Source organism: Lacerta agilis, chromosome 10, assembly GCF_009819535.1.
Source record: "Lacerta agilis isolate rLacAgi1 chromosome 10, rLacAgi1.pri, whole genome shotgun sequence".
Lineage (NCBI taxonomy): Eukaryota > Metazoa > Chordata > Lepidosauria > Squamata > Lacertidae > Lacerta > Lacerta agilis.
Window position 1 is genome coordinate 7,560,483 of NC_046321.1, and position 18,671 is coordinate 7,579,153.

General features: G+C 48.7%; 1 protein-coding gene across 1 annotated transcript in view; it reads right to left on the minus strand.

The window, feature by feature from the left end:
- Positions 1-10,259: 10,259 nt before the first annotated feature.
- PRKCQ (protein kinase C theta) overlaps positions 10,260-18,671 on the minus strand; it is a 35,450-nt gene continuing 27,038 nt past the window's right edge. Inside the window, exons 13-17 of the mRNA XM_033162808.1 lie at positions 16,949-17,011; positions 16,323-16,461; positions 14,915-15,103; positions 13,848-13,976; positions 10,260-11,329 (exon numbers count right to left, since the gene is read on the minus strand). Coding sequence (XP_033018699.1) covers positions 11,174-11,329; positions 13,848-13,976; positions 14,915-15,103; positions 16,323-16,461; positions 16,949-17,011 — 676 coding nt within the window. The 3' untranslated portion in view covers positions 10,260-11,173. The remainder of the gene's footprint in view (positions 11,330-13,847; positions 13,977-14,914; positions 15,104-16,322; positions 16,462-16,948; positions 17,012-18,671) is intronic.

An 18,671-nucleotide genomic window follows, 5' to 3' on the forward strand; every position in this document is an offset into this window, starting at 1 on the left:
GCTCACCCCTTCGCGGGGATTCAAACAGCTGACCTTTTGATCGGCAAGCCTTAGGCTCTGTGGTTTGGATATCCCTATTTTCACTGGAGAAATGTTGAAGGGTATGTCAACCTAGGTAGCATTCTAAGTGCAAAGTGGTACATTTTGGTGCAAAAGAAAACTTAATTTCATGGGGTGTGAATTGGCAGAAACAGACTGCCTCAGAAGGTGATGGATTCTCCTTCACTGGAGTTTTAAGGACAGAGGTTGAATGGTACCTGTCAAGGATTCTTTGGGGTTTGACCAGATGACCCTTTGGGTGGGGGGTCCCTTCCAACTCTTGGGTTCTATGAGACACTAGTGCAAGATCACACCTCCAGGTGGCAATAGCATGGCATAATTCAAGACACCTAAGAAATGATCATCATCAACCTTTTATTGGTATCAAACAAACATACATACATACATACAAAACAGTAGCGAAATAATACTTTCGCAGTGGGGCAAACTATATTAGAAGAGAAAAGAGACAAGACTCCGCTGTCCATGATCGCATCTCTGGGACTCCTGATAACTCAGACGACTGCAGAATATTACGACGAGAAAAGAGCAAATGTAGGTATTGAGCTACCAATTTGGTGAGCTCCTGGTCAGTCCCCTTTAGTAGGAAATGCTAAGAAATGATGTGTGGCCAGTCCAGGAGAAAAGCACCACTTGTGGACCATTGTTTTGTCAATGACATGCTGTAGAATACACTGGCAAAACAACAACAACACAAAACTGATGGGTTTTGGGGGCATGTGTCCTGAGTGTCCCTGGTGAGCCGGCCCATTTCAGTGCCCGAGGCAAAAAAGGGAAATTGCCCCCCCCGCCACTATATAATCCCTAGTATAGTAAGATAAGACCTTCGGAGCAGGCATTAAAAAATAATAATTCAAAAAAAAGTTTTTTTTTCTTTCAAAAAAATTTGTTCCTTGATAATTTGTCACCCCCTCCATTATGGAACCCGGGGCGGTCCACCCCCACCCCCTTGCTACGCCCCTGGGGTGGGGTCTCGCTGAGCACATTTAAGCCCCATTGATTTTACACAGGGCAGTGTTGCCACCCACGAGGTAACCCCACTTCAGTGACCGTCGTGTGAGCAGCCCAAGGCCAGCTTTAGCAGCCGCTGGTTTGACGAGGTTTCCTTTGTAAAGGGGAGCTATTTATATACCTCGGCCGGCCTTTTGTGGGGCTTTGCTGAAGTAAGCGGCGGGCAAACACAATAGCCGCCATCCTGTTCAAAGCCCAGGAGCTTAGCTGCTGTTTTATTCCCCTTTGGTTGCATTTGGTGTTCCAGGAACCTTGTGATTTGAGCATCAGCAAAGGGCCTGAATCATATAAATGCAGCCATTGCCAAGTTTCCCCTGTCACCAAACAGGCTGCCTTTCGTTGTGTTGGCATGAGCCAGGCTAGCAAGAACGGTAGTCCTCAGAAAATAAAGGCAAATAAGGCAGTTTATGCTGTTTTTTTCTGATTTCCCCTTAACTGTTAAATTGTGCTTTATGTCTGAGCTTTCACACGCCCGAAAAGTCATTTACTCTGCCTTACTTGCAAATGTTGTTGTTTTTTTCTGATAGCAAACAACATGGAGCAGCTAAAAAACAGCAGCTAAAAAAGCCAATGCAATTCTGGGCTGCATCAATAGGAGTATAGCATCTAGATCAAGGGAAGTAATAGTACCACTGTATTCCGCTCTGGTCAGACCTCACCTGGAATAGTGTGTCCAGTTCTGGGCACCACAGTTCAAGAAGGATACTGACAAGCTGGAACGTGTCCAGAGGAGGGCAACCAAAATGGTCCAAGGCCTGGAAACGATGCCTTATGAGGAACGGCTTAGGGAGCTGGGTATGTTTAGCCTGGAGAAGAGAAGGTTAAGGGGTGATATGATAGCCATGTTCAAATATATAAAAGGATGTCATATGGAGGAGGGTGAAAGGTTGTTTTCTGCTGCTCCAGAGAAGCGGACACGGGGCAATGGATTCAAACTACAAGAAAGAAGATTCCACCTAAACATGAGGAAGAACTTCCTGACAGTAAGAGCTGTCCGACAGTGGAATTTGCTGCCAAGGAGTGTGGTGGAGTCTCCTTCTTTGGAGGTCTTTAAGCGGAGGCTTGACAGCCATCTGTCAGGAATGCTTTGATGGTGTTTCCTGCTTGGCAGGGGGTTGGACTGGGTGGCCCTTGTGGTCTCTTCCAACTCTAGGATTCTATGGAAAAGAGCGCTGTGCGATATTTCTGGAAGCGGCTTTACAGCCACGCGAAAGGTCAGACAGGAAGCGGGAATTAGCAGCTAGTGAAATGTCTGTAAAACGGAATAAACTGGTTCCCACTGGGACTGGCTGGGCGGAAGGCTGGGAGACCAGCAGCAGGGGGCGCCAGAGCCAACGACAGGCAGAGACCAGTGTCCACTGGGCGGCTGGTCCAACTTTAGCATGGAGGAAAGCTGACATGATTTGGCCTGCCAAGTATAGAAAAAGGTGCATGATAAAGCAGACTTATCAAGGCTGGAATCGGCTAGACTACAACTCCCATCACCCTCGCATGTTGGCCCGGCTCGTCAGACCTGCCAGGAGTTGTAGTCCAACACAGGGGCGTAGCAAGGTAAATTGGTACCCGGGGGCAAAACATTTTTTTGTCACACCCCCCCAGAGGCATGGGAAGGTCAGGTGGTACCCGGTGTGGAAAATTTCTTGTCACCCCCCCATTGATTCCCCCCCCCAAAATGGTTTTACGTTATTTCATATTTTCTTACAAAGGAATAATAACAAGTAATAATAATAATAAACTTTTATTTGTATCCCGCCCTCCCCGGCCGAAGTCGGGCTCAGGGTGGCTAACATCAGATACATAACATTGGTATACAATCAAACAGTAATTAAATTACCTCCGAAAAACATCTCAAAATCAAATTAAAGTCTAATTAGATGGCTTTCCACAGGGTTAGGGTTGGGAACAGTAAGTGCTCCACCGAACTGAAATTTCAGCCTTCACGACATAGGAAAACAGCCAAGTGAACAGCTATTTTGGTGGAGGAGGGTCAAGATATTAACCGATATGCATGAAATTTCATATATAGCTATATAATCCCTAGTATAGTAAGATAAGACCTTCGGAGCAAGCATTTAAAAAAAGAAATTCAAAAAAAGAAATTCAAAAATTTTTCAAAATTTTTTTTGTTCCTTGATAATTTGTCACTCCCTCCATTATGGAACCTGGGGCGGCCCCTCCCCCTTGCTACACCCCTGGTCCAACAACAGGGTACCGGATGCGGGAGGAGAGTATGAAGTTGTTGTAAGAAATCAGGCAAGTTTGGAGAAAGCTTGCAGCTGGGGGCAACCAGGTTCTGGAGCAGGGAGAGGGCAGTTGGGCAAAGCAAAAGGCCTAGGAATAAAGAGGTGTGACAAGTTGCAGAGACAGAGACAGAGATTGGGGGGGGGGGGAGAAGGGCCGTAGCTCATTAGCAGAGCATCTGCTTTGCATGCAGAAGGTCCCAGGTTCAATCCCTGACACCCCTGATGGCGAGAGGTGAGAGACTCTGCGTTGGCCAGCAAGCAATGGCTTTTCCAGCGTGCCTTGCCCCACCCAGGAGACTTCATAAGGGAGCTGTTTCCAGAGGAAGAACCACGAGGGATGAGAGAGACTCTGTTTGCCATCAGGGGGTGGCTGGTTTCACCTGTGTTGCCCCACCTGTGGCTCTGTACGCATTCAGGCTGCATTCATTTACTAGCAACAAAGCCCCATTGAACTAAGTGGGATGTACTACTCATAGAATCATAGAGTTGGAAGAGACCACAAGGGCCATCCAGTCCAACCCCCTGCCAAGCAGGAAACACCATCAAAGCATTCCTGACAGATGGCTGTCAAGCCTCTGTTTAAAGACCTCCAAAGAAGGAGACTCCACCACACTCCTTGATAGCAAATTCCACTGTCGAACAGCTCTCACTGTCAGGAAGTTCTTCCTAATGTTTAGGTGGAATCTTCTTTTTGTAGTTTGAATCCATTGCCCCGTGTCCGCTTCTCTGGAGCAGCAGAAAACAACCTTTCACCCTCCTCTATATGACATCCTTTTATATATTTGAACATGACTATCATATCACCCCTTAAACTTCTCTTCTCCAGGCTAAACATGCCCAGCTCCCTAAGCCGTTCCTCATAAGGCATTGTTTCCAGGCCTTTGACCATTTTGGTTGCCCTCTTCTGGACACGTTCCAGCTTGTCAGTATCTTTCTTGAACTGTGGTGGCCAGAACTGGACACAGTATTCCAGGTGAGGTCTGACCAGAGCGGAATACAGTGGTACTATTACTTCCCTTGATCTAGATGCTATACTCATAATTGATGCATCCCAGAATTGCATTGGCTTTTTTAGCTGCTGCATCACACTGTTGACTCATGTCAAGTTTGTGGTCTACCAAGACTCCTAGATCCTTTTCACATGTACTGCTCTCAAGCCAGGTGTCACCCATCCTGTGTTTGTGCCTTTCATTTTTTTTTGCCCAAATGTAGTACTTTACATTTCTCCTTGTTAAAATTCATCTTGTTTGCTTTGGCCCAGTTGTCTAATCTGTTAAGGTCATTTTGAAGTGTGATCCTGTCCTCAGGGGTATTAGCCACCCCTCCCAATTTGGTGTCATCTGCAAACTTGATCAGGATGCCCTGAACAAACTCATGTGCTCTTTTAAGCTTTAATGCAATTGTCACTGTCTGTATCCCCACCCCCATGTAATTTCCTTTGAGCTTCGTTACTTGCGTTCCCCCCCTCTGCACCCTATACATATGCCTGCTGACGTAGCATAACACTGCGTGCATCTCACGATGTGGGACTGTAGGCTAGCCTATTTGCTAAATCTCCGATTCTGCTGATGGAGAGACAACACTGCCACCCACTGACCCCACCTAAGAAATGCATCTTCTACGTCAAAGGCTTTGAGTGAGATGGGGGAAACCGGCAGATGCCCCTGTTTCGGCCAATACGGTACTTCTTCACACAGCACAAACTATGAAACCCCCCGCCCCCCAGCTTTGACTATGGCAGACCAACACGGCTACCTACCTGTACTTACAAATATAGAACGTGCATTATGTGTCAACAGTAATAGTACCAGTTCCGCAGATTGAGGCTGTCAAGAGCGCATGTGTGGAACAAGACAATATCTCAGGTGTGCATTTAACAGCCCTGCCTCTTTCATTTTCTTCTGTTTCATTTCATTTTTGGTCCTCTAGCCAGTGGGAGGGGTGCTTGCCATAATGCCAGGTTAGCAAATGCTTAAAATAAACAAATAACGCCAAACATGTTCCCCGAGGTTCTTTGTTCTTCGCTCCCACGCAGGGTGTGATTGATTGTTATCCACCCAAAGTAAAAAGGGAGCTTGGCTCCTCTTAGTCGAACAACTTGGAACAGCGTGACCTGCTCAATTTCCACTCTTTGCAACAGAACTGGGTATTGCACATGAGATTTCCTTTAAAAAGAGAGGCGATTGTGACCAAGTGTCGACAGAGGTTTCTTGGAAAGTGAGTCATCCTCAGCCGAGCTGCCTGGCTCTCTTCCAGAAGTGGTGATGGTATCTCAAAACGTGAGAAGCACCAAAAGCCATGCTTGCTCTGCACGCGACCCACGGCCGGGTTTGCTTGTTCTTGGGGACAAACCCAGCATCACGCAAAAGCAATTGAAGAGAAAGCAGGGAGGGTGTCTTGCATCGTGCCCACACGTTACATTTGAGTGCGCAACCTGTGCACACGGCAGTGGTGTTCACGTGTTGCATTCAACAAGTGTGCACTGTGTGCCTGTGCCCATAAATAGCTGGTGTGCACGGTTATGCACATGTAATCTTCAAGGTGCACGGAGTCCCGTGTACGCAGCAGACGAGATGCGAAAATCAAGCAGTGTACGACCTTTCACAAACACTTGCAAATGCGTAGGGACAGTTTGTACTTGCGTTCAGTACAGTGTGTGTCAGGGAATGGTCTGAGGATGAGGACTGGGGAATGTATTTGGAATGCATTATATGGCAGACCAGCTTCTCTTCGATGGAGAGCTGGAGGGGGCAGAATCACCCCTTTTCCCCACAGCGTGTTCAGAAGCAGCGAGGCAGAAGCTGAACAGCTTAGGGAGGAGTTACCCAGTTATGAGATAATGGCGACAGAACCAGAAGGGAGGGAGCAGCTAGCTGAGACGTTACTTGAGAGCGTGGAGGACCCCCCCCTCACCTCAGACTCAGAGGTCCGAATGTCTCAGAGAGCAAAGGAGTCAGAGGGAGGGAGGAACTTCCCATTGGTGCCCAAAATGCTGCTGCGGAAGTCGGATTAGACTAGGCAACTGCCGGCCTTGCAGAGAGCTGTGTTTTTGTGCTTGCAACATGGCATTGTAACAAAAGGACCACAAATCTATCAGCTGCTCGTTAATTCTTATCGGTGAAGTTACTGAAGGGAGGGGAGGACTCTCCATGCCTGACAATGTGTGAACAAGTCTACTGAGTCAGACCAGTGGTCCAAGTAGCTAAGCCTTGTCTACACCAGGAATGTATAACGCCCAGTACAAGGTAAAGGGACCCCCGGCCATTAGGTCCAGTCGTGTCCGACTCTGGGGTTGCTGCGCTCATCTCGCATTACTGGCCGAGGGAGCTGGCGTACAGCTTCTGGGTTGTGTGGCGTGCATGACAAAGCCACTTCTGGCGAACCAGAGCAGCGCGTGGAAACGCCGTTTACCTTCCTGCCAGAGCGGTACCTATTTATCTACTTGCGCTGGTGTGCTTTCGAACTGCTAGGTTGGCAGGAGCAGGGACCAAGCAACGGGAGCTCACCCTGTCGCGGGGATTTGAACCGCCGACCTTCTGATCAGCAAGCCCTAGGCTCTGTGGTTTAACCCACAGCGCCACCCGCATCCCAGCAATGCCCAGTAGAGAGGGTTTAATCCATCCCCCTAAAGCATTTTTTTGTCGTCCCGCCCCCCGCTTAAGATTCCACCAATTTTAGCAGTAGAGGCAAAAAAGCAGAAGAAGGCAGACACAGCAGCGATGGGATGGGCAGCGCCGATGCACCTGTCCCCTTCCCTGGTAATCAGATTGATCATTTGATGAATGGAAATGGGCCGATACAACCTCCAGCTCCTCAGCTGGTCTGGATGGATTCGCTGAAGGAGGTTCTGGGTGGCAGCGTGGCTACCTGCCTGTGACCGCGAAGGGTGGCCACACCTACTTTTGCCCACGCTCTCTGCTGATATGTGGCCCCTGGGAGGCTGCTATGTGGCCCTCGTGTAAAAAACGGCTAGCCAGTGGCATTTGTTTTGATATTTGAGTGCTGTAGGTGTTGCTCCCTTTGGTCAATTCTCTCTCCCCACCTCGGGATCATCCCCCTCCCCTTAAGAGAAATAGAAATTTCACACGCTAAACCTTTCAAAGTGATCTAGGTAAAAGATGGATGCAGTAGAGTTAACCTGAACATTGAAAAGACCATAGAGCTGGAAGAGGAAGCAGGAAGGAGTGGCACCCTTCCAGTTTCCTCCTCCAGATGTATTTTTCAAGGGAGAAAGAGGTAACCTTCCTCATCACCTCTTGAGCAAGAGGACAAGTGAGAAATTTCATGATCACCATAAAACTTCATATCATGCTTTTCGCTTTCAGAAATGAACATCTCTTAAGGCCAGCTCTGATGCAATGTACTACTGAACAGCGCATTGCAGCCATTATGAGCATTACCTGTTCGGTCTCCCTAAAAAAAACATTTGCTCCCATTACCGTGGACAACATTTTATTTACCTGTACAAACATCACAAACAAGTTTTCAAAAATCCATTATTATTAACAAATCTAATTAAACACCGCAACCCGGCCGTAAGGAATATGCACACATAGAGAGCTCTTCCATTGACCGGAGGTGAAAACCAACAACGTATTATGGAGACCCATTGAATGAGCACCACTAGAAGTCCTGTGTACATATGAGCAAAACACCCATCATTATGATAGGCAGGGCAAACAGTAGAGCTGCGTGATGCAAAGATTGGAGTGGGAAGGCTGGGCCACGTGGATCTGTGCGCTATTTGCGGGGTCCTGCTCAGTGGAGGCTGGGCCACCCGATGTTGGCCAGAGTAATAAGTTAGGTTATGCCTAAGGCAAGATATACAGCAGGCATGGAGCTCGTGGTCTTGGTTATGCCACGGCACCAGACACACTTACATGAAGAAGGATGGAGAACGTCACCTTTTGATGAAAGTGGTCCATATCTCAGTGGCAGGGCATCTGCTTTGCATGCAGAACGTTCCAAGGTTCAACCCCTGAAGACAGAATCAGGATTCAAGATGATCTTACCAGATTGGAGAACTGGGCTAAATGTATTCCAACAGGGACAAATTTAAGGTTCTACGCAGGGACAAATTTAAGGTTCTACCAGCTGCACCTGGATTGCCAGTAGTACATGTGGAAAGGATCAGGGCCGTCGCGTAATAGGGGCTGGGTGGCGCGGTGCACCAGGGCACCACTCATCCCCCGCTCTGCCACCCCCCCTCCCGAGGGGCGTCCAGCACGGGAGGGACGTGGGCGGAGAGGCGGCCCACCAGGGGCGCCGAGGGATCGTCGCGCCAGGGCGCCCGATCCCTTTAAGATGGCACTGGAAAGGATCTAGGGATTTTAGTTGACCACAAGCTTAACATGAGTCAACAGTGTGATGCAGCAGCAAAAAAAGCTAATGCTATTCTAGGTTGTATCAACGGAGGTATAGTGTCCAGATCAAGGGAAGTCATAGTACTACACTATTCTGCCTTGGTCAGACCACACTTGGAATACTGTGTCCAATTCTGGACATCACAATTTAAGAAGGATGTTGACAAGCTGGAAGGTGTGTAGAGGAGGGCAACCAAGTTGATCAAGGGTCTGGAAACCAAGCCTTATGAGGAACGGTTGAAGGAGCTGGGTATGTTTAGGCTAGAAAAGAGTAGACTGGGAGGAGATATAGGTCATCTTCAAATATTTCAAGGGCTGTCACATGGAGGATGGAGCCAGCTTGTTTTCTCCTGCTCAGGAGGGCAGGACCCGAACCAACGGATTCAAGTTACAAGAAAGAGTCTAACTAAACACCAGGAAGAACTTTCTAACAGTAAGAGCTGTTCAACAGTGGAATAGACTCCCTTGGAAAGTGCTGGACTCTCCTTCCTTGGTGGTTTTTAAGCAGAGGTTGGATGGCCACCTGCCATGAATGCTTTAGCTGAGATTCCTGCATTGCAGGGGGTTGGACTAGATGACCCTCAGAATCCCTTCCAACTCGACAATTCTATGATTCTATGATATCCTGGTAGCTCTGGGGGAGACTCTGGTCTGAAATCCTGGAGAGCCATTGTCAGAGCTGGATGGGTCTAAGGCTGGAGTATATATAACACATGTTATAACTGGTTGGTATCTGGTTGGCCACTGTGAGAACAGGATCCTGGACTGTTTGGCCCACTGTCCTGGTCCAGCAGGTTCTGCTTATGTTTTTATCTTTCCTGTTACCTCCACCCTTTTAACTGGAGATGCCAGGATTGAATTTGGGACCTTCTCCACACAAAGCACATGCTCTCTACCGCTGACCTATGACCCTTGGGAAGTACCTGCATCAAACGAGAAACAGACAGTATCTCTTGAAGCCAAACGGGGCTGAGTTATCTCATGAGTCCCACAGGGAGAGAGAGAGAGCCCAACAACCTGGAGGAGCTCTCACAGGTGAGGAAAACCACACAGGGACTCGACAATCCTGTGAGGTGGAACTCACGAGACCGAGATCTTGCAGAAGCTTCACAGCAGGATCTCGAAAGGACGAAGGAGGTAGATTGGGACACTAACGGAAATGTGGAGGATTTGCTACGATGCGGCTCATGTTGAAAGTCCAGTTCGTATGCAAACTGCTTGCAAAGGGACTTCAGAATGAGGGCTCTCAGCTGATCGGCACTGACAGCCATCACTCTTAAAGTCCAGTTGTCTGCATTTTGAACGCAAACTGCTGCAAAACAATGTCTCTCGGCACTCATCAGCTGATCAAAGCTGGCCACCCCATTGGCTGAATGAGGGCATGCCTGACAGCTTACTGCCTGGCTCAGCCAATCCCAGTGGGGCTCCCTGTCAGTGAAGATCAGCTGATTGGTCCTGAGAGGGAATAATGGGGAGCCCACTTTAAGCTCCTCATTCTTCCTTTGCAGACACGTCTACATCTGCCCTGATGCCATGTACAGTGTTTGTGTGTGTGTGGGGGGGGGGGAGGCAAGTGGATGTAGTATGAAGAAAACATCCTCACAGGCCAGTTAGAATCTCTGTTGGGCCTTATAAGGTCTGAAGACCAGAGGTTCTCTACCGCAGGGCAGAACGATGGAACTGAGTAAAAGGCCCTTAAGTTATCACAGATATCCCCTTCTTAAGTGTTCCTCCTGGGACATCCACACCATTCAGCAAACCACAGTTTCTCAGATCCAAACAACCGCGAGCAGGAGGCGAGAATGTATTAGTGCCGTTCTGTCAAACCACAGTGCAGTGTGTCAGGGGCTGAATTGCCGGGCATGAAACACGGTGAACGGGGAAGATAGCCAGCTGTGGCATGGTAAGAACTCTAGTGGTCTTGAAAAGAGCTTGTGTGGTGCCAGTTCCAGGAGACTTTGGGGAAGATGTTCTCAGTGGGCCTTCCTCTCCTCGCAGGCTATCCCCACCCTCCTTGCAACTGTTGCCACTGCCCATTTGCTTGGTAGGAAATCACCGTCTCCCAGCAGGGCTGGCGCTCCTATCGGACAGAGTGAGGCGGCTGCCTCAGGTGGCAGGCAGTAACTGACAGCAGAGGCTGGAGGATACAGTGATGTGGGCCATGCAGGCTCCCCTACACTGGCTAAGATGGTTGAATGCTTTCAGGTGCTGCCCAATGAAGCTGCCCTCCAGCCCTGTGCGAGAGCTTCTTCAAACGAAAGAACTTCCCTGGAATTTGGGGTCACCTCTCTCGTGCAACCCTCTTCTGCCAGGTCGGAAGCAGCCCTTCTGTTAGCAGAAGAGACTTTCCACTGGGAGAAGGGCACCTTTGGATGCAGGCCACCACCTCCGTCGTCCGATGAGAAGCATGACGTTGGCCAGTTGAGAGTCTGGAGGCTATGGTTGTTGTTGTTGTTCCTGTTCTTGAAGCCATCTTGATCCCAGGGCATTTGTCTCTCAGGACAGCAACTTTCCCATGATGGGACTGGTAAAGGAAAAACTTCGGAACATATTTTGGTCCATGCTGTTGATGAGGCTCCGGTCTCCGCACGACAGCCGCGGTTTCTCGTTCAGAAATTCTTTGTCGAAGTTGCTGCAGTCGCCAGGGGATTTCTTGCAGAGGGGAGAGAGAAAACGGAGTTAGAAGCAGCAGCGACGGAAACGGTAGCGGGAAGGTTGCACAGTGTTTCTCAAACTCGGTTCTCCGCCAGACTACAACTTCCATCATCCCTAGCTAGCAGGACCAGTGGTCAGGGTTGATGGGAGCTGTAGTCCATCGACAGCTGAAGACCCAAGTTTAAGAAACATTGCTTAAGCTAATGTGGTGCTTTCCAGATGTTGTTGTTGGACTACAACTCCCATTCGTCTCTGGCTAGGCATTAAGAAGATGCTCTTGAACCTTTAAAAACAGGGACAGGAATCCTGTGGCTCTCTACAGGGGCGTTCCTAGCCCCTTGGCTGCCCGGGGCGGGAAGCCAAGAGGCACCCCTGGGGGCGGGGGCATCATGGCGCGTGCGTGCGTCATGACGCACGAACACGCTGCGACGCCCCACCCCTGGGGGATGCCGGGCGGGGGCTTCAGGACTATATGCAGCTCGCAGAGGCTCCCAAAGCGGCGGCCCGGCATCCCCGGGGGTGGGGCATTGCGGCGTGTGCGTCATGACACACACACATGCGGCAACGCCCCACCCCCGGGGGATGCTGGACGGGGGCTTTGGGAGCCTCTGCGGGCTGCAGAAACTCCCGAAGCTGCCGCCCGGGCCCCCTCGGGGGAGCACAAGTGGGGCAGGGAGAGGGGCGGGTCAGCGAAGAGGGGTGTCACCCCTCTTCGCTGGCCCGCCCCTCTCCTTGCCCCGGCTCCGCAAGCCAGCCAGCGGCGCCAAAAGCCGCTGGAGGGCGGGGGCTATTTTTGGCGCTGCCATGGCAGAGCCGCAGGGGCGGGCAGCAAGACGGGGTGTCACCCCCGCCCCCAGGGGTGACACCCTGACTCGCTGGCAGCCCCTGCTGCTCCACCCCGGCAGTGCCGAAAATAGCCTAAAAAGAATTTTTAAAAAGTAAAAAAAGCCCAATGGGCGGGGGCGCCACCCGATGTGTCACCCCCAGCAGGGGCGCTGCCCAGGGCCCCCACCCCCTCCTGCGACGCCCCTGGCTCTCTAACTCCCATCCGCCCCAGCCAGGATGAAGGGTGATGGAATTTGTAGTCCTCCAACGAGAAACCAAGCCTTTAGTGATTCTCCCAAGCTCTTTCTGACTGCAGTGGTGGTCGGTGGCCATTGGGACCCATAGGGCAGAAGGAAAGGAGACCTGCACTTATGAACTCTACTTTTGTCCCCATCCTCTTCGCTAGTGAGTTCTACAAGAGGCAAGCTTGAGAGACAGCTGGAAAGCAGCAACATCTTCTGGACAGGTTGTATATAAGAAGACAGACAGGTGAGGTCTGGGCGAAGTTGGTGGGGTTGTGCCCCATTTGCCCTAACGGATCAGCCTCCCCCTGGCTTCTCTAGCTGCTGCAACTGTAACTGTTGTTTGATATGGTTTTTGTTCAACGCTGTTTTATCATCTTAGAAACTGCCCTGGCATATATATATATTTTTTTAAAAAATGAAAGGTTGCATAGAAATAATTTTTAAAAACAAGCAAAATAAAAAAGTCTAAATAAAAATTCAAAAATAAAAAATTGTCCAGTAGCACCTTATAGACCAGGGGTCCCCAAACTAAGGCCCGGGGGCCAGAATCGCCTTCTCAATACGGCCTGCAGATGGTCTGGGAATCAGTGTGTTTTTACATGAGTAGAATGTGTCCTTTTATTTAAAATGCATCTCTGGGTTATTTGTGGGGCATAGGAATTCGTTCATAATTTTTTTTTCAAAATATTGTCCGGCCCCCCACAAGGTCTGAGGGACAGTGGACCGGCCCCCTGCTGAAAAAGTTTGCTGACCCCTGGTATAGACCAACTAAGTTTGTTCTGGTATAAGCTTTCGTGTGCATCTGAAGAAGTGTGCATGCACACGCAAGCTTATACCAGAACAAACTTAGTTGGTCTATAAGGTGCTACTGGACAATTTATTTTTATTTATTTTATTTCGACTGTGTCGGACCAACACGGCTACCTACTTGAATCTTAAAAAAAAAAGTCTAAACATGGTAAGATTATCTGGAGTCCACAAACCAGGGAAGTCAACCATCTCCCCTATTATTATTATTATTATTATTATTATTATTATTATTAGCCTTGATTTTAAGTTTTATTACATAGTCGTCATGGCACCACAGGAGTCACAGGAAGCATTCCTGGGCCCAATACCAAAGTCCAAAAAATACACAATAACTCCTGCCCATTCTCCGCTCCCTACAGTGGGTCTTGGCTTGTTAAGCAGGGGACTAGTCTCTTCAATAGGAAAATATATGTGTGTGTGTTTGTGTGTGTGTATATATATATATATGAACCTAAATGAAAAAATATACAGTTACTAGCTGGGGAAACTGCTGCTTTGCTTGTGGAATCTATCAGCTCTGCAGGATCCATCTGAAAGGCCAAGAGGTATCGTTCATTTTTAGTTGTGAAGAGAAGCAAAGAAACTAGGAAAGTTTAAGGTTTCTCTCTCTCTCTCTCTCTCTCTCTCTCTCTCACCACTCTAGGCTTGAAAGGGGGTTCGACTGCTCTTGCTTCAATGGCTTCCCAGTTGATTTCTTGGAAAAAGGGATGTTGGCGGATGTTCCCTTTGGCTCCCAATCTCCTTTCCGGTTCTCGTACAAAAAGCTGGAAATTGAAAGAACGCTAAATTAAAAACAAACAAAAACCCAGCACTTACTGTTAGGTGGAGGGAGGGCATTATTGGTTTATTTGCTTCTCGCTTTTATTATGCATTTTGCGCTTTTTATTTTGCATTTTTACGTTGTGGAACGCCCTGAGGTCTACGGGGGAAGGGCGATATACACATGTAATAAATAATAACAATTAAAAAAAACTTTTTAAAAAATAAATAAATAAATAAAAAGATAAGAAGTCCTCAAGGATATTCATCATTGACATTTCCAGAATAACCCCCAAACAAAGGCACTCAGGAGGCACCCTTAAAGATAAATTCTTATTTTATCTTTAAAAGTAAATTCCATCAGGAAAAACAACCGTATTTAGTGCAAAGGAAATGACTCTACATATGAGGGAAAGATGAGGAAACGCTGGGGAGAATTATTCCAGAAGGAGGAGGAGGAGGAAGAGGAGGAGGAGGAGGAGGAGGAAGAAGAAGAAGAAGAGGAGGAGGAGGGGGAGGAGGAGGAAGAAGAGGAGGAGGAGGTGGAGGAGGAGGAAGAAGATGAGGAGGAGGAGGAGGAAGAAGAAGAAGAGGAGGAGGAGGAGGAGGAGGAGGAGGAGGAGAAGAAGAAGACGACGACGAAGAAGAAGAGGAGTTTGGAGTTGATATCCTGCTTTATCACTACCCGAAGGAGTCTCAAAGCGGCTAACATTCTCCTTTCCCTTCCTCCCCCACAACAAACACTCTGTGAGATAAGTGGGGCTGAGAGACGTCAGAGAAGTGTGACTAGCCCAAGGTCACCCAGCAGCTGCATGTGGAGGAGCGGAGACACGAACCCAGTTCCCCAGATTACGAGTATACCGCTCTTAACCACTACACCACACTGGCTCTTGCGCAGTTCAATCCTTCCTTCATCCCTGCCTCCCTCTCTCCTTGACCTGACCTTCACAAGAAGGTCTCTTGCGTCCTTGTCAAGCCAACGAGGGTAGAACGGGCTGTCCATGCGGATAGAGTGGAAGAGTTCCTCTTCGTCCTGACCATGGAAGGGAGACTGACCAATCAGCATCTCGTAGAGAAGGACCCCAAAGGACCACCAGTCAACGGATGTGTTGTATTTCTGCCCCAGCAGAATCTATAATGGAAAAGGGATGGAGATATGAAGGAACATTCGCCCTGTGGAACGCCCTCCATCAGATGTCAAAGAAATAAGCAACTACTTAGAAGACATCTGAAGGCAGCCCCGTTTAGGGAAGTTTTTAATGACTGATGTTTTAATGTATTTTTAATCTTTCATTGGAAGGCACCCAGAGCGGCTGGGAAAACCCAGCTAGATGGGCGGGTATAAATAAAATAATAATAATAATAATAATAATAATAATAATAATAATAATAATGTCACACTTCCGATATAGGAATCTCAGCTCAAGCATCCATGACAGATGGCCATCCAACCTCTGCTTAAAAACCTCCAAGGAAGGAGAGTCCACAACCTCCCGAGGGAGACTGTTCTGCTGCCAAACAGCTCTTACCATCAGAAAGTGATGGTTGTCCTGATGTTTAGCTGGAAACTCCTTTCTTGTAACTTGAAGCCATGGGTTTGAGTCCTACCCTTCAGAGCAGGAGAAAACGAGATTGCTCCATCTTCCATGTGACAGTCCTCCAGATATTTGAACCCGGGACCTTCTCAGATGCTCTACCAAGATGATCCAGGGTCTGGAAACCAAGCCTTATGAGGAACGGTTGAGGGAGTTGGGTATGTTTAGCTTGGATAAGAAGAGACCAATTATATGATAGCCATCTTCAAATATCTCAAGAGCCGTCACATAGAAGAGAGAACAAGCTTGTTTTCTCCTTTTCCAGAGGGTACGACCTGAAACAATGGATTCAAGTTACAAGAAAGGGGATTCCGACTAAACATCAGGAAGAACTTGGAAGGTGATGGACTCTCCTTTCTTGGAGGCTGGATGTCCATCTGCCATGGATACTTTAGTTGAGATTCCTGCACTGCAGGGGGTTGGACTAGATGACCCTTGGGGTCCCTTCCAACCCTACAATTCTATGATTCCACTACTGAGCTTCAGCCCTGCTGTACCCTTACCAGTTGACCATGCTGGCTGGGGTGATGGAGGTTGAAGTCCAACCACAGCTGGAGGCCCACAAGACACCCCATGACCTTGAGCATTGCATTCCCTACACCAAGCACCCAGATACGTCCAGGGAGCTTATTGGTGGGCACAAAAGGCTCAACCCTTCTCTTCCATTGGCACCCAACCCAACCCCTGTTATTCAGAGATATTCTGCCTCTGGTCTGGGAAATTCCATTGGTTGCCACGGCTAATAGCCCCACTTACCTCCGGTGCAATATAATCGGGGGTTCCACAGAATGTGCTTGTCTTGGCGTCCCCTCCCATGTGCTCTTTGCACATCCCAAAATCGGCAATCTTGATGTGCCCTTCCTTGTCTAGGAGAACGTTGTCAAGCTTCAGGTCTCTGCAAGGTAAGATCAGGCGACATCTCTGAAAAGGCTCTTTTCTTGAAAGACTAGATGTGTTATCTAATCAGTATGCGCTGCATATACACAGAACAATTGTTAAGTCGTATCGGGTACAAGTCCCGGTATTGTGGGGAAGAGCTGGGGAGGAATGACCGCTGAGAGGAGCACACAGAGAGAAGAAACACCCTGGTGCTTCTGCAGCAGCACAACCGGACGCCTTCGTCTGCCCCGGCTGCAACAAAACATGTCTCTCCTGTATCGGTCTCTACATCCACAGCAGGTGCTGTAACTCTTCAGCTGTTTGACTTCTCTCCTAAAAGTGCACTCTGCCATTCTCTCCTGAGACAGGCATATGTCAACAACCGCATGCTGAAATTCCTGCATTTCTGGGGGTTGGAATAGATGCCCCTCAGGGTCCCTTCGAGCTCTGCAATTCTACGATTGGATTATTCTTTCTCCCTCCACCAAGGATAAAATTCCTACCTGTATATGATTCCTTGAGAATGAAGGAACTGCAAACCGCAAATGATTTCAGCAGCATAAAACCTGAGAAAATCAGAGACAGGTCGGGCTTAATTTTATTGGTTCATATTTAGCCCAATATCCAATATCTTTCCCCCCACAATAACCACTGGCCCAGTGGTTATTGTTTTTATCTGTAAGCCACCTTGAGTCCCATCAAGGAAAAAGGCATGGTAATAATAATAATAATAATAATAATAATAATAATAATAATGGCCTCATTTCATAACAGCCACGGACAGACCTATCCTCCACCCTAAGCCAGTTGTTGTTGTTGTTCAGTCGTTCAGTCGTGTCCGACTCTTCGTGACCCCATGGACCAGAGCATGCCAGGCACGCCTATGCTTCACTGCCTCTCACAGTTTGGCCAAACTCATGCTAGTTGCTTCGAGAACACTGTCCCACCATCTCGTCCTCTGTCGTCCCCTTCTCCTTGTGCCCTCCATCTTTCCCAACATCAGGGTCTTTTCCAGGGAGTCTTCTCTTCTCATGAGGTGGCCAAAGTACTGGAGCCTCAACTTCAGGATCTGTCCTTCTAGTGAGCACTCAGGGCTGATTTCTTTGAGAATGGATAGGTTTGATCTTCTTGCAGTCCATGGGACTCTCAAGAGTCTCCTCCAGCACCATAATTCAAAAGCATCAATTCTTCGGCGATCAGCCTTCTTTATGGTCCAGCTCTCGCTTCCATACATCACTACTGGGAAAACCATAGCTTTAACTATACGGACCTTTGTCGGCAAGGTGATGTCTCTGCTTTTCAAGATGCTGTCTAGGTTTGTCATTGCTTTTCTCCCAAGAAGCAGGCGTCTTCTAATTTCGTGGCTGCTGTCACCATCTGCAGTGATCATGGAACCCAGTGGCCACCCTCAAATCATGCTGCATTGAGTTCCACTGCTTAAATTAGGTGCTGTGTTACGGAACACTTTCTTTTTCCTGCCCTGAATGAATCTACAGCCAAACTTCTTAGAAAACACAGCCATGGTGCTAATACTGGCAACACAACATCAAACCTTTGGCTACGTACAAGATACTTGAATCTACAGCCCACCGCTTTTGTCAGATGGAAAGTGTTGTGTAGGACGAATAACTTTTCTGCAAACAACTACATTAATGCACAACAACCGGGATGGGGGGTGGGGAAGTGTTTGGGGGAAATGGAATTAAACTGCCATGGGAATGCAGCCTTGCAACCAGTCCAGGAGTGGCCGCTGCGGAAATGGTGGCGCCATCTTCCTTCTTAGTGACGTCCCTCCTTCCTGTTGGGAACGGCAAGAGCTGAGCCAAATAACAGCCGGGATGCATAGGGAGAATGCTCCTGAGAACGTGCACAGTTCCTTCACCAGGGGGCAAGCACTTTCTCCACTCCCTGCTTCCGGGATTAAGAGGTCTCTTCTTCGGTTCAGAAGTGCGCAGCTCCAGGGGTGACCCAAGGCATTTTGGCGCCTGAGGCTGAATATCCGAAGGAGCCGGTCAGCCATGAGGCTATGCAAGGGCTTCGCCTCAAGGAAACCTCGCCATTGGGGGCTTGCACACGGGGGGGGGGCAAACTCAGCCAGGGCTTCTCTTTGCCCCCCTGCCTCACGACAGGGAAAAGCAGAATGGTGGAATTCTTGCCAGGCCACGTTTTTAGAAATCCAACTCTGGAATCGCAGGGGAAGGCCGGGCGGATTTCTATGCCCAAAGT